Source organism: Clytia hemisphaerica, unplaced genomic scaffold (genome assembly GCF_902728285.1).
Source record: "Clytia hemisphaerica strain Z4C2 unplaced genomic scaffold, Clytia hemisphaerica genome assembly, whole genome shotgun sequence".
Classification (NCBI taxonomy): Eukaryota; Metazoa; Cnidaria; class Hydrozoa; order Leptothecata; family Clytiidae; genus Clytia; species Clytia hemisphaerica.
In genome coordinates this window covers 115087-128826 of record NW_027103306.1, presented here as the reverse complement: position 1 = coordinate 128826, position 13740 = coordinate 115087, and the positions used below count along the sequence as shown (strand labels likewise).

Below are 13740 nucleotides of genomic sequence, written 5' to 3'. Positions count from 1 at the left end.
AGTTTTGACTTTTTTGTGGGAACTATCAAGTTTGATCTAGGATATATTCCTAATATCCGTAAGTCAAGATGGCGTCATATATTCTAACGGTTTATTGTTCTCAATGAATAGGGGGTAGTATAGTTTTTTTATTAGGACCCAGTTTATAAGAACAAAGTGAAATTCGGCAAAAAATATGAACGTAATAAGACCATGGCCATCCTGAGAAAAGACTTTTTTTGCTCCTACAATCAGTGCCATAACATATTGGCAATTTTGGCTATTTTACCATTTTTCGAAAATTGAAGCTCGAGCAAAATTGTCAATTTCGGGCCTTCAACTTGGTTTCATCGATTATTTCGATCTGGGAGGGATTTATTGGTTTCTAGGCTATATTTCAAGCCCTACCGGACCATTTTCTAACTTTTGGATCCTCAGATCCTAAGGTCCTAAGTTTTAAGTCTAGCGTTAAAACTCAGAGTTAAAACTCTACCCTTCCAACCTAATTTAGAGCGCCTCCAAATTGTTTGTGGTTATAACATTTCGTGGGGAATTTCCCTTTTGTGCCAAGTATTTTGGCACTGATTGTAGTTATTTGAAATAATAAGAAACTTCCGCAGTACAGTAATTATTTTACACCCCAACTTTAAATTATAGTAAATTTGTTCGACTTGAGGGCCAATTTAGTATTAGCCTAAAAGGTCATTCTGTATTTTTCAACACATTCAGGCTCAGCCTAAATTAAATCGTTTTAATATAAGAAGCGTGTGGTTAATTAAGTCCGAGATTCCTACTATGAAAACCTTAAGGAATATTAAACACGCAAGCCTTTAAATTTCCAAGTAAATTGCACACCCGACTTCTTCGATGAATTTTCATAATCGATTCCCTGTCAGGATTGACTGTTATCGTTTAAAAGACTAATCGAAAAAGAAAAACAGAATTCTCTCATCACTTTCATTTGTATATCCTACAACGATATCATTTAAAAGCAGGTGATTTTTTAATAATTAAAGACCCTGCGAAGGAAAGAGATTCTCCTAATATGCTATACTGAGAGGAAGGAAATCGTATACTCCATCGTTGTGTTTTTTCAGCTCTCCCGCACTGTCAACAAGAATACAGAAAAAAAGTCAAAAAAAAGCCCGGACAAATTTTCTCCCAAATTGAAAAAGATGGAAAAAATGAAAACTTTTATTTGGCGTACGTTATCACTGTTTGACTATTGTTGATATAAACAGAAAAGAAAATGCAAAATTTATAAACCTTGGTTGCACTGTAGCAATAAAACTATATAATAAGGTAAGGCTAAGGGGCTATCCTGATTTTAGCGGGCGGATACAAAGAGGAACAGCCCAGAGTTTACGATAAATAATATTGCCCTTTTAATTTTAAGATCGGAATCGACATATATATTTAAAAGCCGACAGTTTTCAGAGCTTCGACAGAGCGCGATCTTTTCCAGGCAAAATATTGATGTCTATTTTTGCAACATCGTTGTCATATAGAGATGCCATTTCCAGACTTAAACGAGTCCGGTGGTTCTAGACAAGTGTTTTTCGACAATATCCTTTTTGTACATCTGAAAAAGCTAATTAAAATTCAGAAACAATGCATGTTAAGCTAAAAGTCAAAAACATTTAGACTAAAATTGGCTTTATTCGCTTGTCGTCAGATACAGTGATAGTAAAGGTGGGAAATAATTATTTTGCGCCGAGTTCACAACTGGTAATATGGTGGTATGCGAAAGAAAGATTTGTGGTGGGAGTGTTTCTAAGAAATTACTCTGGGACCGCTGACTCCATACGCTGTATTCAATTTTCCTTCGATTTGGAACTTATCTCTTAGATATAGACTATCTCTTAGACTAGAATTACCCATAATTCCGTGAAAACAACAATGCCACAGGGCACACGAAAAAGTTTTGCAGTTGATCTTTTTGATACGCTTTTTAACCTTTGCTTCATAACATACTTGACCCCTTTTGACATCGTGTTTGTTCTTTAATACCCGGATTATTGTCGCTTGCAAAGGTTTATTCGTTTGAAGTTTGGAAGTTTTTGTTTTGGTTTCAAAATAAATATTCTATTCTAATCACATGCTTTGATTTTGATTTTAAACTTCTTGTTGGCAATCTGTTTGATTGTTTTGCTTTGAATTTGAGGAACTTGAAAATTTAGCGTTCAAAGTGATTTGAAGAATATATTTGACGAACAGCCGTTTGAAACCTGCTACCTTTCAATTTCTCTCGCTTATGTCCCAAATAATTCGCTACCGACTTTCCATTTGGACGGGTGTTGAAATGTATTTGAACTTTTAAGCTGTTTGAAAAATGATCGGGTTTTGTTGAAGTCTTACAATCCTCGTTCTCTCTTTTATACTTTGTATAGAGCATAGAACTGAAAAATCAATTATTTTTTCCGTTTCAGAAGTACTCCCGCGATATAGATAGGCGCTGTGGTATAACGATTGATGCACATGCGACTAAGGTTCGATTCCCACACGCAGCGGTTCACTTGGCAAGTGAACGAACCTTCGCCCGGGTCAACCCGTGTCATGTGAGGGGAATTGGGTAGTCAGTCCAAGGTGCTGACGGGATGCTAATTGAAAGCGTCTATAGCTGCGTGAATGGACCACCTCTAGGTCTTCTGTAAGTCAACCAAAAAGAAAGAGATCTACAAAAAAAACCTTTACCTTTTCAATACTGCATAATTTTAAGATAGTTTTGTTTTGTTAATTTTAAGCCTCGTTTGCCACAGAAGGCTTTGTTTTGATCACTTAATTTACGATTGTGTTTCTGGAATAACCCTGAACTCTAGCCGGGATAAAGTGATGTAATGTGATGGATGTTGAACTACTGGCTATTTTTAAAGAGCTTTTCTGAAATAAATTGAGATGAATGAAAAATCCTGAAAAAAACTAATTTTTATCGAACTATCGAACTTCAAAGGTTTAGATAAAATTCTCGTTATAGCCATTTTCTTATTTTGGAAATATTTTTATCTTATCTTCATTCATTATGGTTTTGAAGAGATTGGGGAGATTATCTGATTATCATCCTTCGGATGTGTTCTTTTTTCATACATGGCGAAGGGTAGGGTGAAATTTAAAGAAAATTAAGGCAGATGAGATGGAGCTTTTATAACATACTTTAATAATCGGTCATTTGAAGTAATAAAAATGACACGTTCTTTAGAAAAAGTAACAAAATTGTTTTATTACTGGTTAACGACCAACTAAATCAAAAAAGAGCTTATAAATACTCCATCTCGTCCCAATTAAGGGTCAAATTGGCTAAAATAGGTAAACCTGAAACAACTCAGTATTCTCCTAGAAATAAAAGAACATGAAAACAACAATTTTGGGCTCACATTGCCAAAAAAAATAGAACAGCTGAGACAATTTACAGGTTCCTAATAAAAGTGGATTTAATATTCCTTTGAAGAGGTAAAATTGTTGGAAAGAAATTTCAGAGTTCACAGGGTCCGCGCCAGGGTCCATCCCCCCACACTTTTTTGCAAAGCAAAAAAAAAATCTCTTCACCTAATTATTTTTTTCTTTTCTGTGCGAGTGCCAATAAAAACGTTAGAACCTTTCTAAAAGGGGACAGATGGACACTTAAATAAGTCAAATTATACTCTTTATTTTCAAACAGACAAACTCAACAGCATAAATATTTATTATCTTTCGGAAGATCAGAACAAAAAGGAAGCTATTTTAGCCAAATAAGGCAGGTAAAAATCGAAAATTTTCCGGTCCGTCCGCGCAAACCGTGGTTGCGCCTCCTTAGTCACTATATTTTTGTTGGCCCCCTCACTTTCAAAATCGTGGCGCGGGCCCTGGTTCAGGTCATATAAATGCAAAACGAAACTTATTTTTTGGCACTTTGAGCCTCAAATTGTTCTTATCCTGTTCTTATTTATGAGGTTTAATAGAGATATTTTAGGCGTTATACCCAAGTTTTACTACTTTGATACCTAAATTGTTTGAAATTGAGTAATTTCAGGCACAGCAATGTTCTTAAATTGTTCTTATTTTTTGGCGATTTTGAGCCTCATTGTCATAAAATTATTCTTATAAAAAAGTATAAATGGAAAACAAGACATCCTTACATTTCTTTTCCTCTTTCATAGTGTTTTTTTTGTTTTTTGGATGCTTAGAAAGAAAGTAGGGTGAGTTCTCCAATGATTATCAAGTGATAAAACTGGATAAACCTCTCCCGTTATCCACACATATTTTGTTATCAATGTCAAAAGCAAATGGAAAAGGGAATTTTTTTAGCACTTTTTGATATTATTTTGAACATTTATGGTAACGTCTGAAAGTTTGAATCTTTTCTTTATGATGGTAAAGAATTCTTTGTAAATTTCACCTTCTGAACCGCTGAACATTTGAGAAAATTTTTGAATTTCAGTCCCATTCTGGGTCACTTTTTTCGCAAATTTCGGCAACATTTTTGAAAAAATGAGTCCCACGTAGGGTCCATTTTTCGGACCTCAGTGGAACACTCCCGTTGGTCGGCAAGGGTACTCCCGCTGGGATTTCAGCTTCTGAACCGCTGACCTATTTTGCCCATCCACACACGAATTTACTACCGGGTGCGCCACAAAAAAAGTTTCTCTCTTTTAAACTAATTTTCTCGAAATCTAAAAGTTTAAAAAGAATCATTCTTATTTCATTAGAAAGAAGAAAGATAAACTTAAATTTTGATGGGTCATTTATTGAATTTGATTCATTAGATCAAAAGTTATGCTCAATTGAATAAAAAAGTTACTTTTGGAAAATGCCCTAAAACGTTAAAAATCGACCTATCAAATTAAACAGAAGCATAATTACATGATATATCAGTATTTTCGTTTCAGTCATCAAAAATGATAATTAGCTGTCTAAATGACCTTTTGTTATTTAAAGGAAGGTTGAATTTCAATGAAAGGAAAAAAATTCGTCGAAAAAGGCCAAATAATCTGGTAAAATTTTAAAAATACATCAAATATGGGTTTCGAGGTAGATTCAGCCTTACATAGACTTTATCCAGTCTAGAACCAAAAATCTGAGGAAAATTTCGGTAAAACTAAATTAAATTGATTTTGATGAAGATTTTTAACCCTTTCGACCCTTCAGTTTCAAAATTTATGTGTTTTGTTACTGAAAAATGCTCTTAATCATGTAAAGCCTATTGCGACTGCTAGTTTTATAATAAAATTAGGTCGATTTTTAACGTTTTTGGACACTTTCTGAAAGTAACTTTTTTATTCAATTGAGCATAACTTTTGATCTAATGAACCGAATTTATCAAATGACCCATCAAAATTTAAGTTTATCTTTCTTCTTTCCAGTGGAATAGAAATGATTCTTTTAAAATTTTTCGATTTCGAGAAAATCAGTTTCAAAGAGAGAAACTTTTTTGCGGCGCACCCAGTACATTACTTTCGCAAGGCTGTAGACGGGAATTCGACAATGGGTCGCGACAACGTTACTTTTCTTATAGCAAAATCGATTTTAAAGCAAATACTCTACACTGTGCACTTTTTCGTGTCTGTATTTTCCACTGATGTAGGATACGGGCGTTTTTCATTTCATCATGGATCTATTCTTAATCATCTCAAAATATTCTTACGGTATTCTTAAACTAGGATCCAAATTTAACCTGGTTTTAACATGAAGCATTAATTTACATTTTTGTAAAAGTCCTTTACTGTGTGATAATTTTAGCCGGTTTTTACAGTTGCGTTGTGGGAAAATTTTTCTGGAGGGGCCAAAGTCAATTTTTTTTAAATGGCGCAACTTTAATTTTCCCCCACCCACCAGTTTCTAAATCTTTACTAATTCATTTGCCTAGACATAATGAGGAAGGAAATACTTAGTGGAGAAGAGTAGATATATCTTTGACGAATGGAAAAGCAGGCCCACCATGGTTGGGGCCGACTAGAAAAAATTAAAAAATCGACTGTCAAGACACCCTAAATCACTAAATAAAAATAGACAAATTTGACACTTGCTAGAGTGAAAAGAGACTTAAAGAAACAATGTTTAATACAAGCGAAGCGAGCGAAAAATTTGATGTTCTATGATTTCAATATTGTTGTCAGCAAATTGGTCTTGGGGCGCAGTTAGATTTTCATTTAATAATGCTATATTGTACACAAAAAAACTTATAAATTAGCTAGATTGCAAAGAAGTTACCAATTAAACTGTATTGCGAGCGAAGCGAGCGAAAAAAATTGCAAGTATTTTAAAATTATCTCAGTAAAGTTGGTCCTGGGCGCAATTTAAGGCGCATAAAGTATGATTTTTAAGATTGGGGCGTTTAAAAAAATTTCTTTTGGCGCCCCTTGCTCTTCGGTGCCCCTTCAAAAAAGCTCCGCTGGGGGGGGGGGGGGCATGGCCCCACCCCCCCGGCCCCCCCTGCCACAACGCCACTGTTTTTACCCGGTACTACATTCGGGATGGGGGAGTTTATCGGTCATTTAAAGATAGTAACTGGTACAGATTTTTGGTATTTGGAGGGTAAAATGGGTGAAAATTTGTCAATTTTGGCAAATCAGAATGGAAATTTTTCGAAAAAATCTGATTTTATTTATCGGTACCTGGTAATAAAAAGGGGGTTGATGGTACCTAAATTTGGGCTGGTACCCTATAGGCTGTACCCCCCCCCCAAAAAAAAAAAAAAAACTCCCCACTTCTCTTGAATCAAATCAAAAGCTTTCGACAGATTCGGCGTCTCACATTTGACGTGTTTGTAAAAACATACCAGCGAACATTACATTAAGTTTGAACACTTGAATTGACTGAACATCGTATGCAACAATATTAATCAATTATTGAAAAAAAATCTCATTTCATCAATCAGAATATTCGGTATAAAACTCTACGAAGGAGAGTCATTCTAAGTGTTTATGTCTCAAGAGATACGTCCGAACTTATTTCTCCGTTGCAGAGGTTTTTAAGCACAAGTTGTGCATTTCAATATTGTTTATACATACATAAAGATGAGATTTTTTTATAAGAATAGCGAGAGAAATTTCTTGAATCAGGCTATTTTGGTTTGCAAAGTTTTATCCATAACTCAAATCTGAATGGGAACACAAATTTTCTTCGAGCTAAGAAAATCTCGAGTTATGGTTTTAAGGAGCATTTTTAACTGAAGGTTCGAGTTAAGGAGACATTTGAGTTATAGAGGTTCGAGTTAAGGAGACATTCGAGTTAAGGAGGTTCGAGTTAAAGAGACATTCGAGTTAAGGAGGTTCGAGTTAAAGAGACATGCGAGTTAAGGAGGTTCGAGTTAAAGAGTTAAAGAGACTCATCATTAGAAATTGATGGCATTCTTTTATTTGAAGTATAATTAGCTTGAATGATTCACTTTTGCACCACACCGTAAATGTACCGTCAAGTTTTCAATCGACTTTCAGGCAGCTTGACATTATTGGGTATGTTCTTATAAAAATCATCATTTGGTTTGTACGTAAACGTTCCAAATACTTGAATACTGAATTCAGAAGAGTAGTGTGTGTATTTTTGTTAAACATTCAAAGTAGATTGTACATTTTGTTAATAAGTGAGTTTTTTGTACCTCGTCGAATCGATGACATCTGGGAAAGATTAATTTTCACCTACCATGACCATTGTAGCTATAATTTGCAAAAAGTGATTTTCCGAAGAATAATGAAAGAAAGAGTGTTCATTTTTCGCAATTTTTGATGTCCGAAGCCATCAAGAAAAACAAGTTTTTATTAGACCTAATTTGTTAGTTTGTTTATACCCGTACAAAATGGTTGGTCTCGAATAAAGTTAAAGTTTCACAAATAGGTAAGTCACAAAAACTTTCTTTGCTTTTTTTGGCTATATTCTATACAGATGGCCCTCTCTAATTCGATCTGCAAGGTACTAAAATTTTTCTTCGAAATCTAGAAAGATTCGAATTACAAAGAGTAATTTTTATGCCTTCTGAGCTGGATTGGACGAATACTTGAGTTCGAATTACAGAAAGATGCAAATGATTGAGGTTCGAATGAGAGAGAGTTTACATACTGCAACTGTTGAACTGTTAATGAAACCAAACACCCTCTTCTTTATGAGAGTATAACAGTATGGAGGGTCAAGAATGTCAATAATAAGAACAAACTAAGAACACCGAATTTTCAGCAAATTAAGATTGCGGTAAAAACAGGGTATTCTGTAGTTGGGCAGTGCCGTAGCAACTGGGGGGGCAATAATTTTTTCAAAAATGGTTATTTTGCAAAATGCAAAGTTTTTCTTTTTTAATTTGTCATAATTGTCACAATTGAGTGCATTTTCAAGCAATCTAGAGCTCAAATTTTCAAAATTTTCACCCTCGGGACAAACCATCGTTGGCCCTCGCGGTGTCACTAAACTTCAGCCCCCCAATATGGAAATTTAAATTTAAATTTCCTGAGATCAAAAGCGAGATAAAATAAAAGCCAGAGACACATCATGTATCTGAAAAAGTCAAAAATTTGATTGGAAGCTTATTATAGTACCATTTCCGGGGTTTTCACAAATGCAATGAAATCAAAACAGCTGAAAACTTCCAAGCCACTACTTGGATTTACGTATAGATTTGTTTTTGATGATATATTTTTTCAGAAACTCTTTTTCTTATAAGAACTCAATTTGATGAAGGGGTAAATGTGATTGAAAGAACTGTTCTCATGATATCTGAGACAGTTCGTGAAGCTGTTTTTACACGTTTTTCTTATTTATAAGAACATCCAAAATTTTTGAAGCCTTGGAATTTTCTTAACTTTTTGAATTTTAAGCCTAAAAATGTTATTAACATGTTCTTATTTTCGCCATTTTTTGAGAATTTTTGTCCATTTTCCCCAGAAATCGGGTGTTTTAGGGTACTCAAAGGCCTAATATTTTCTTAACTTATTCTTAATATTTTGACCATAGTTATAATATGTTCTTATATAGTTTGTTCTTTAAAAAAACGTGTATCTGTAGGAAATACTCATCTGTGGTAGACAGTGAGTTCTAACAAGAAAAAAAATTGCTGTTAATGTACACGTTTTTTGTAAGAACATTTAAGAATCTTTTGAGGCCTTCAAATGTTCTCAACTTTTAGATTTTTAGGCGTATAAATGTTCTTAAAATATTCTTAATTTCACCATTTTCTGAGAACTCTTGTGCGATTCCCTAATAAATTTAGAGTTTTAGAGTTTTTAATGCCCTTAAAATAATATTAATTAATAATAATCTATCGGTCATCGAAGCCTTTTGTATTCTTATAAAATAAACGTATAGTTTACAATTTAAATTTGCGTCAGAGCTTCTACTGTGTACGTAGCTGGGCTTGCACAAAACAACGTATTTTGTTTGGTTTTGTTTTATTTATCCTTGCCACATAATTTCATGAAGAACTTTCCTGTACAAAACACTGTTAACTTGGATTGAGCAAGCGAGGCGATGTTGATCAACAGCGTGAAAAAAGTTTCCATACAAAACACTGTTACGTTTGTCAGGTTTATCGAGGCAATATTGACTCTCTATTGTAAGGGTTGTGTATTGACCCTTCAAGAATTTCAAGCTGTTTTGCCATAATTTTTTTGTTGAAAATCTAAAATCTTAAAGACAGCAATATTTACTAAACTTTGAAGGAATACACGAGTATAGAAAGATCTATGTTCGCTTTGTTTTTCATATATTGATCGCCAAAGAGATATTTTTCAACTTTCAAAATTCACCAAGTTTGACTTCGAAAGGTACGTTTGATTTCGATTTCCTGCGATTTGAATATAGTAACTCTCTCTAATTCGAACCTCTACTATTCGAATCTTTCTGTAATTCTAACTTAACCATTGGTCCCTTAAGCTGGTAAACCGCATAACATCCTCTTTGTAGTTTGAATTATCTCTAATTCGAAGAAAACTCTTGGCGCCTTGAAAATCGAATTCGAGAGAGCAACTGTATCTGGAAGTGGTCTCTTGGACAGCGAGAATTTCTTGTGTAATGTGAAACCATTCGTCATATTCACTGGCCCGTTACTAGGCTTTGTTTGCTAAGAAATTGCCAAAACAGTTTCGAGAATGCGAATGCTTAGCAAAAACGAAGCTAATTCCTTTGAAGATAAGATAATATAAAGATAAAAATTCTCGTACACTTTTTTCAAAAAATCAATGAAAAGTTAAAAAAAAAGTCTGTAAAAAGTCAAAAAAGTCCCTGAGTCAGCTGGTTGGCGGAAGAGTATTCATGGGCGATTGGCGTTTTCAAGACTATTTAGGTGAATATTTTCTTGCGCCCGACGGCGGTGGGCGTTATTTGGAAAAATTTGTTGAAGATGATGAAGAAGGGATCCTATATGTGCCTGTAACTTCTTGTATCCATTTTTCACTTCGTTACCTGGACTGGTTCTCATTTTTGTTAGATTTGTGTTCAACTTCTTAGCCCCAAAAGGAGCTAAGTGCATTTTCTACAATTTTACAACCTTTTGGCGGGGGGGGGGGGGGGTGTTGGCTCGGTACTAAAATCTCAGAAATCATTACATTCATTATTTGCAAAAATCGATACTTTTAAACAATGCTGATTTATGAATTGAGCAAACATTAAAGGACATTTGACCAAATATAAAAATAATTGAACTTTAAAAAAATGATTCAATAATTACTCAAAATAATTCTCAAATTTTACTCTGATGCCACCTTTTTGGTACTAAAAAGATTTTTGAGATTTTTTGGTATACGACCACGTCATGAAACATCATGATTTCCTAGATTTTAATACCGACTCTGTTTTACATCAACTTTAAAGTAAAGAAACGAGTTACGTAACTCGAAAACTAAAACCTGAAAAAAAATTCGAGTTAGATGGATAAACAAAATTAACTTTTTCGAGTTACGAAATTATATATGACGTCATAATTTGACTCGGGTTTTTGTAACACGGGTTTTTGTAACACGGGCCTCTAAAGAAACATATCCATAGATGATTTGAAATATTTCCATCCAGGATTTTCACCTGTTTTTTCGGTTCTGTTCGATTATTACTTTCAATTCTTTGAGACAACATATCAAAGAATAATCTCTTCATTCTTAATTCACAACCGTCTGCGATCTTTATCTCGAAATAAATGAAAAAGGGATAGTTTCCCCTTGTTGCCTTCTTTGAAGATGTCTGAAGGTTTGGCTTAACATGGTTGTTCGGGGTTTCTTTCTCTTAAAAAGCATTCTAAAACTCAATAGACCTTTTCATAAAATTACGTCACGAACATCGCTTGCCTCGTATTCAAACAATTACCATGGTGATTATGTCCCTTGAGACATTAAATGATTTTTTTATAAATAGAAAGTAGTTTTAATAAAATCCGCTGGGAGTTAATCACCATGGCAATAATTTCAAAACGAGGCAAGTTTATTCGTGACGTAATTTATGAAAAGGTCTATTGGGTTGCTTGTACGAGAATTTTGAAGAGCTTGGATTAAGTCATTGCCTTTAATAAACGATCATTACAAGCAAAGGTAAAATAAATTTTTCATGTTTAATACAGAGGTGTCTCTATCAATCGAAATCGCACGTGTGAGACAAATTTGTTCGAGTTAAGGAATTTTCGAGGTATAGAGTAAGGTTTATAAGGTATTTGAATTTAGGTCTACCTTGGTATCCCAGCTGGAACACAACGTTGTTTTAACGTTCAAATAACGTTATTTGGACGTTATGAATGTCACATGGACCTTGTTTTGACGTTGTGTGCCGTGGGGTATAGAGCACTTTATCAACATAAATGATTAATGTTGTTGACGACCAAAAACACGATTTTTTTAGACAAGTGATAGCAGTAGTTTTCCCTGGGAATTCTTTTTCTGTTCAGCTTCAAGGGAGTTGTGTCAAAGATTTTAATACAAGTGGCAAAAAGTGTAAATTAAGCTGAGGAAAAATTTACTCCACAAAGTTTTCGACTAGAGGGTTTTTAATTAATTAAAAGTGTTTATTTTGGACATGAAAAACTGATGTCGTCCTGACAAGGGACACGCGGCAAGTTTTGTTTAAGTTGTTTTAGCTTTTGAACAAACACGTGCTGCTCCTCAGTCGGGTTCTTCTTCAATGATTCAACATTTTTCACAAGAATGAATTTTTACCGGAAAGAATACTTCTTAGCTAAGCCTCTTGGGCCTGCCTTAGCCTGGAGATCAATATTTTGATTTCGTCTTTTATGTACTGATGGCGAAATATATAGCATGGTTTGGGCTGAGAGTTTGAATTTCCCAGATCCTAATGACGGTTGAAAACATAGCTAATCAAATTCTGTTATTCTTTCACTGGTCACACTTTCTTAGAGAAAACGAAAGTTCCGAAATTTTGGCAGAAATTTGCCTCACAGCTCGTACCCGTCCTGTATACATCAGCTAATAAAAATACAGTGCGAGTCTCCTGTCTACTTGGGCCTGTATGGAGGTCCTTCCGATGAATGGAATGGAACAAGAACAGGCTCTATCCAGAACAGCATTCGCACTATTCTATTCTATGGAGATCACTGCGCTTACCTGACTTTGCCAACTCGTGCTAGCGACACACAGAGCTGATGGCGTATAGTAACTATACTCGAAGGACTCAGGAGGACAGTGAAATGTGTAGTACACGTTTTTCATGAGAACAAAGAAACTATATAAACATTTTTTGCTTTCTTAGGAATTTACATCAAAATTCTGGGGTAACTTTTGATGAAAGTGCTGTTCTAAAGTTGTTTTATTTACATGACACATGCCGGTTTCTTAAAATCTTTTGGTTGTTCTAATACCATGTTCAGACGTTACTGTTCCGTTCCGAAACGAAACGAAACGAAACGAAACGGTCCCAAAATAAGTGTGAACGTCAAAATTCGGAACGTGTAAAAAGAAGACGTTACAAAGCAAAACAGATCGAAACGGTTTCGCGCCACTATTTTCATCGGAACGGAACTGCTCCGTTTTCTTGCTCCAAAACGTTCCGAAACCAATATGAACACACTCGATCCGCACAAAAATCGCACCGGAGTGAAACGGAACTGTAACGTGTGAACATGCTCTAAATTGACAGACAGCCATCACGAAATCTTCTGACGTCAGCATGCGGTGTCTTTTTTTATCATTTCTGACTTTACTTTCTACCTTTAAGGCATCAGTCATCGTTTAAGGTGGTTTTCGAAGCTGTTTGATGAATAATCCATCCTTTTATTGGTGTAATCCCTGAGTCAGCAATTATCTTCGAAATTGACTTTAAAATATTTTTGAATAAAAAATGGAAGAAAAGAAGAAAACAAATGTGTTAAGAAAAATATAAATTGAAGTCTGTTTTAAAGATTGTATTTTTTATATATCCATACTTTTAGATTAATCAATAAAAATGGTGAAAAAAATATCGAAAAATAATTTTTCTATAAAAGAAGAAAAGAAGAAGAAGAAAGAATAAGAAATAAATGAAAAAATTTAGACGAAAGGGAAAAATATTTTTGTTTCGCTAAAAAAAAAGAGGGGGAAAATAATTTTTTTCCATGACTCGACAAAAACAAATATATAAGACACAACCACTGTGACAGCGAAGCAAAGAAAAAAGATAAATATTCCTACTTTAAAATTGATAATACAAATATTATATATTTTTGGTTCATTTGAGTTTGGGCCAATTGGTATTGTATACCCAAGCAGGATGAGTAAATCCTCTACTAGCCGTGGTGAGATGTTCAGATTTTTGTTCTTGAACGAACTCATAATTTTTATTTGATCCTTCCTCATCCCACAATCCTTCATTTCTTTGGGAGGAGCAGAATTT

At 34.4% G+C, this 13740-nt stretch overlaps 1 protein-coding gene across 5 annotated transcripts in view; it reads left to right on the top strand.

Moving 5' to 3' along the window:
• The window catches only part of LOC136812158 (serine-rich adhesin for platelets-like), a 57217-nt gene that overhangs the window by 15621 nt on the left and 27856 nt on the right, over positions 1-13740 (top strand). Inside the window, exon 1 of one of the 5 annotated variants that reach the window (XM_067068658.1) lies at positions 7558-7785. The exons of 3 other annotated variants lie outside the window; for them this stretch is intronic. Coding sequence is in view for 1 of the 2 variants with exons in the window: in XM_067068650.1 (XP_066924751.1) it covers positions 13618-13642 (25 nt within the window). In the remaining variant the exon portion in view is untranslated. Of the gene's footprint in view, positions 1-7557; positions 7786-13366; positions 13643-13740 lie in introns of those variants that run through there. One more of the 5 variants, XM_067068650.1, reaches the window with a different exon arrangement.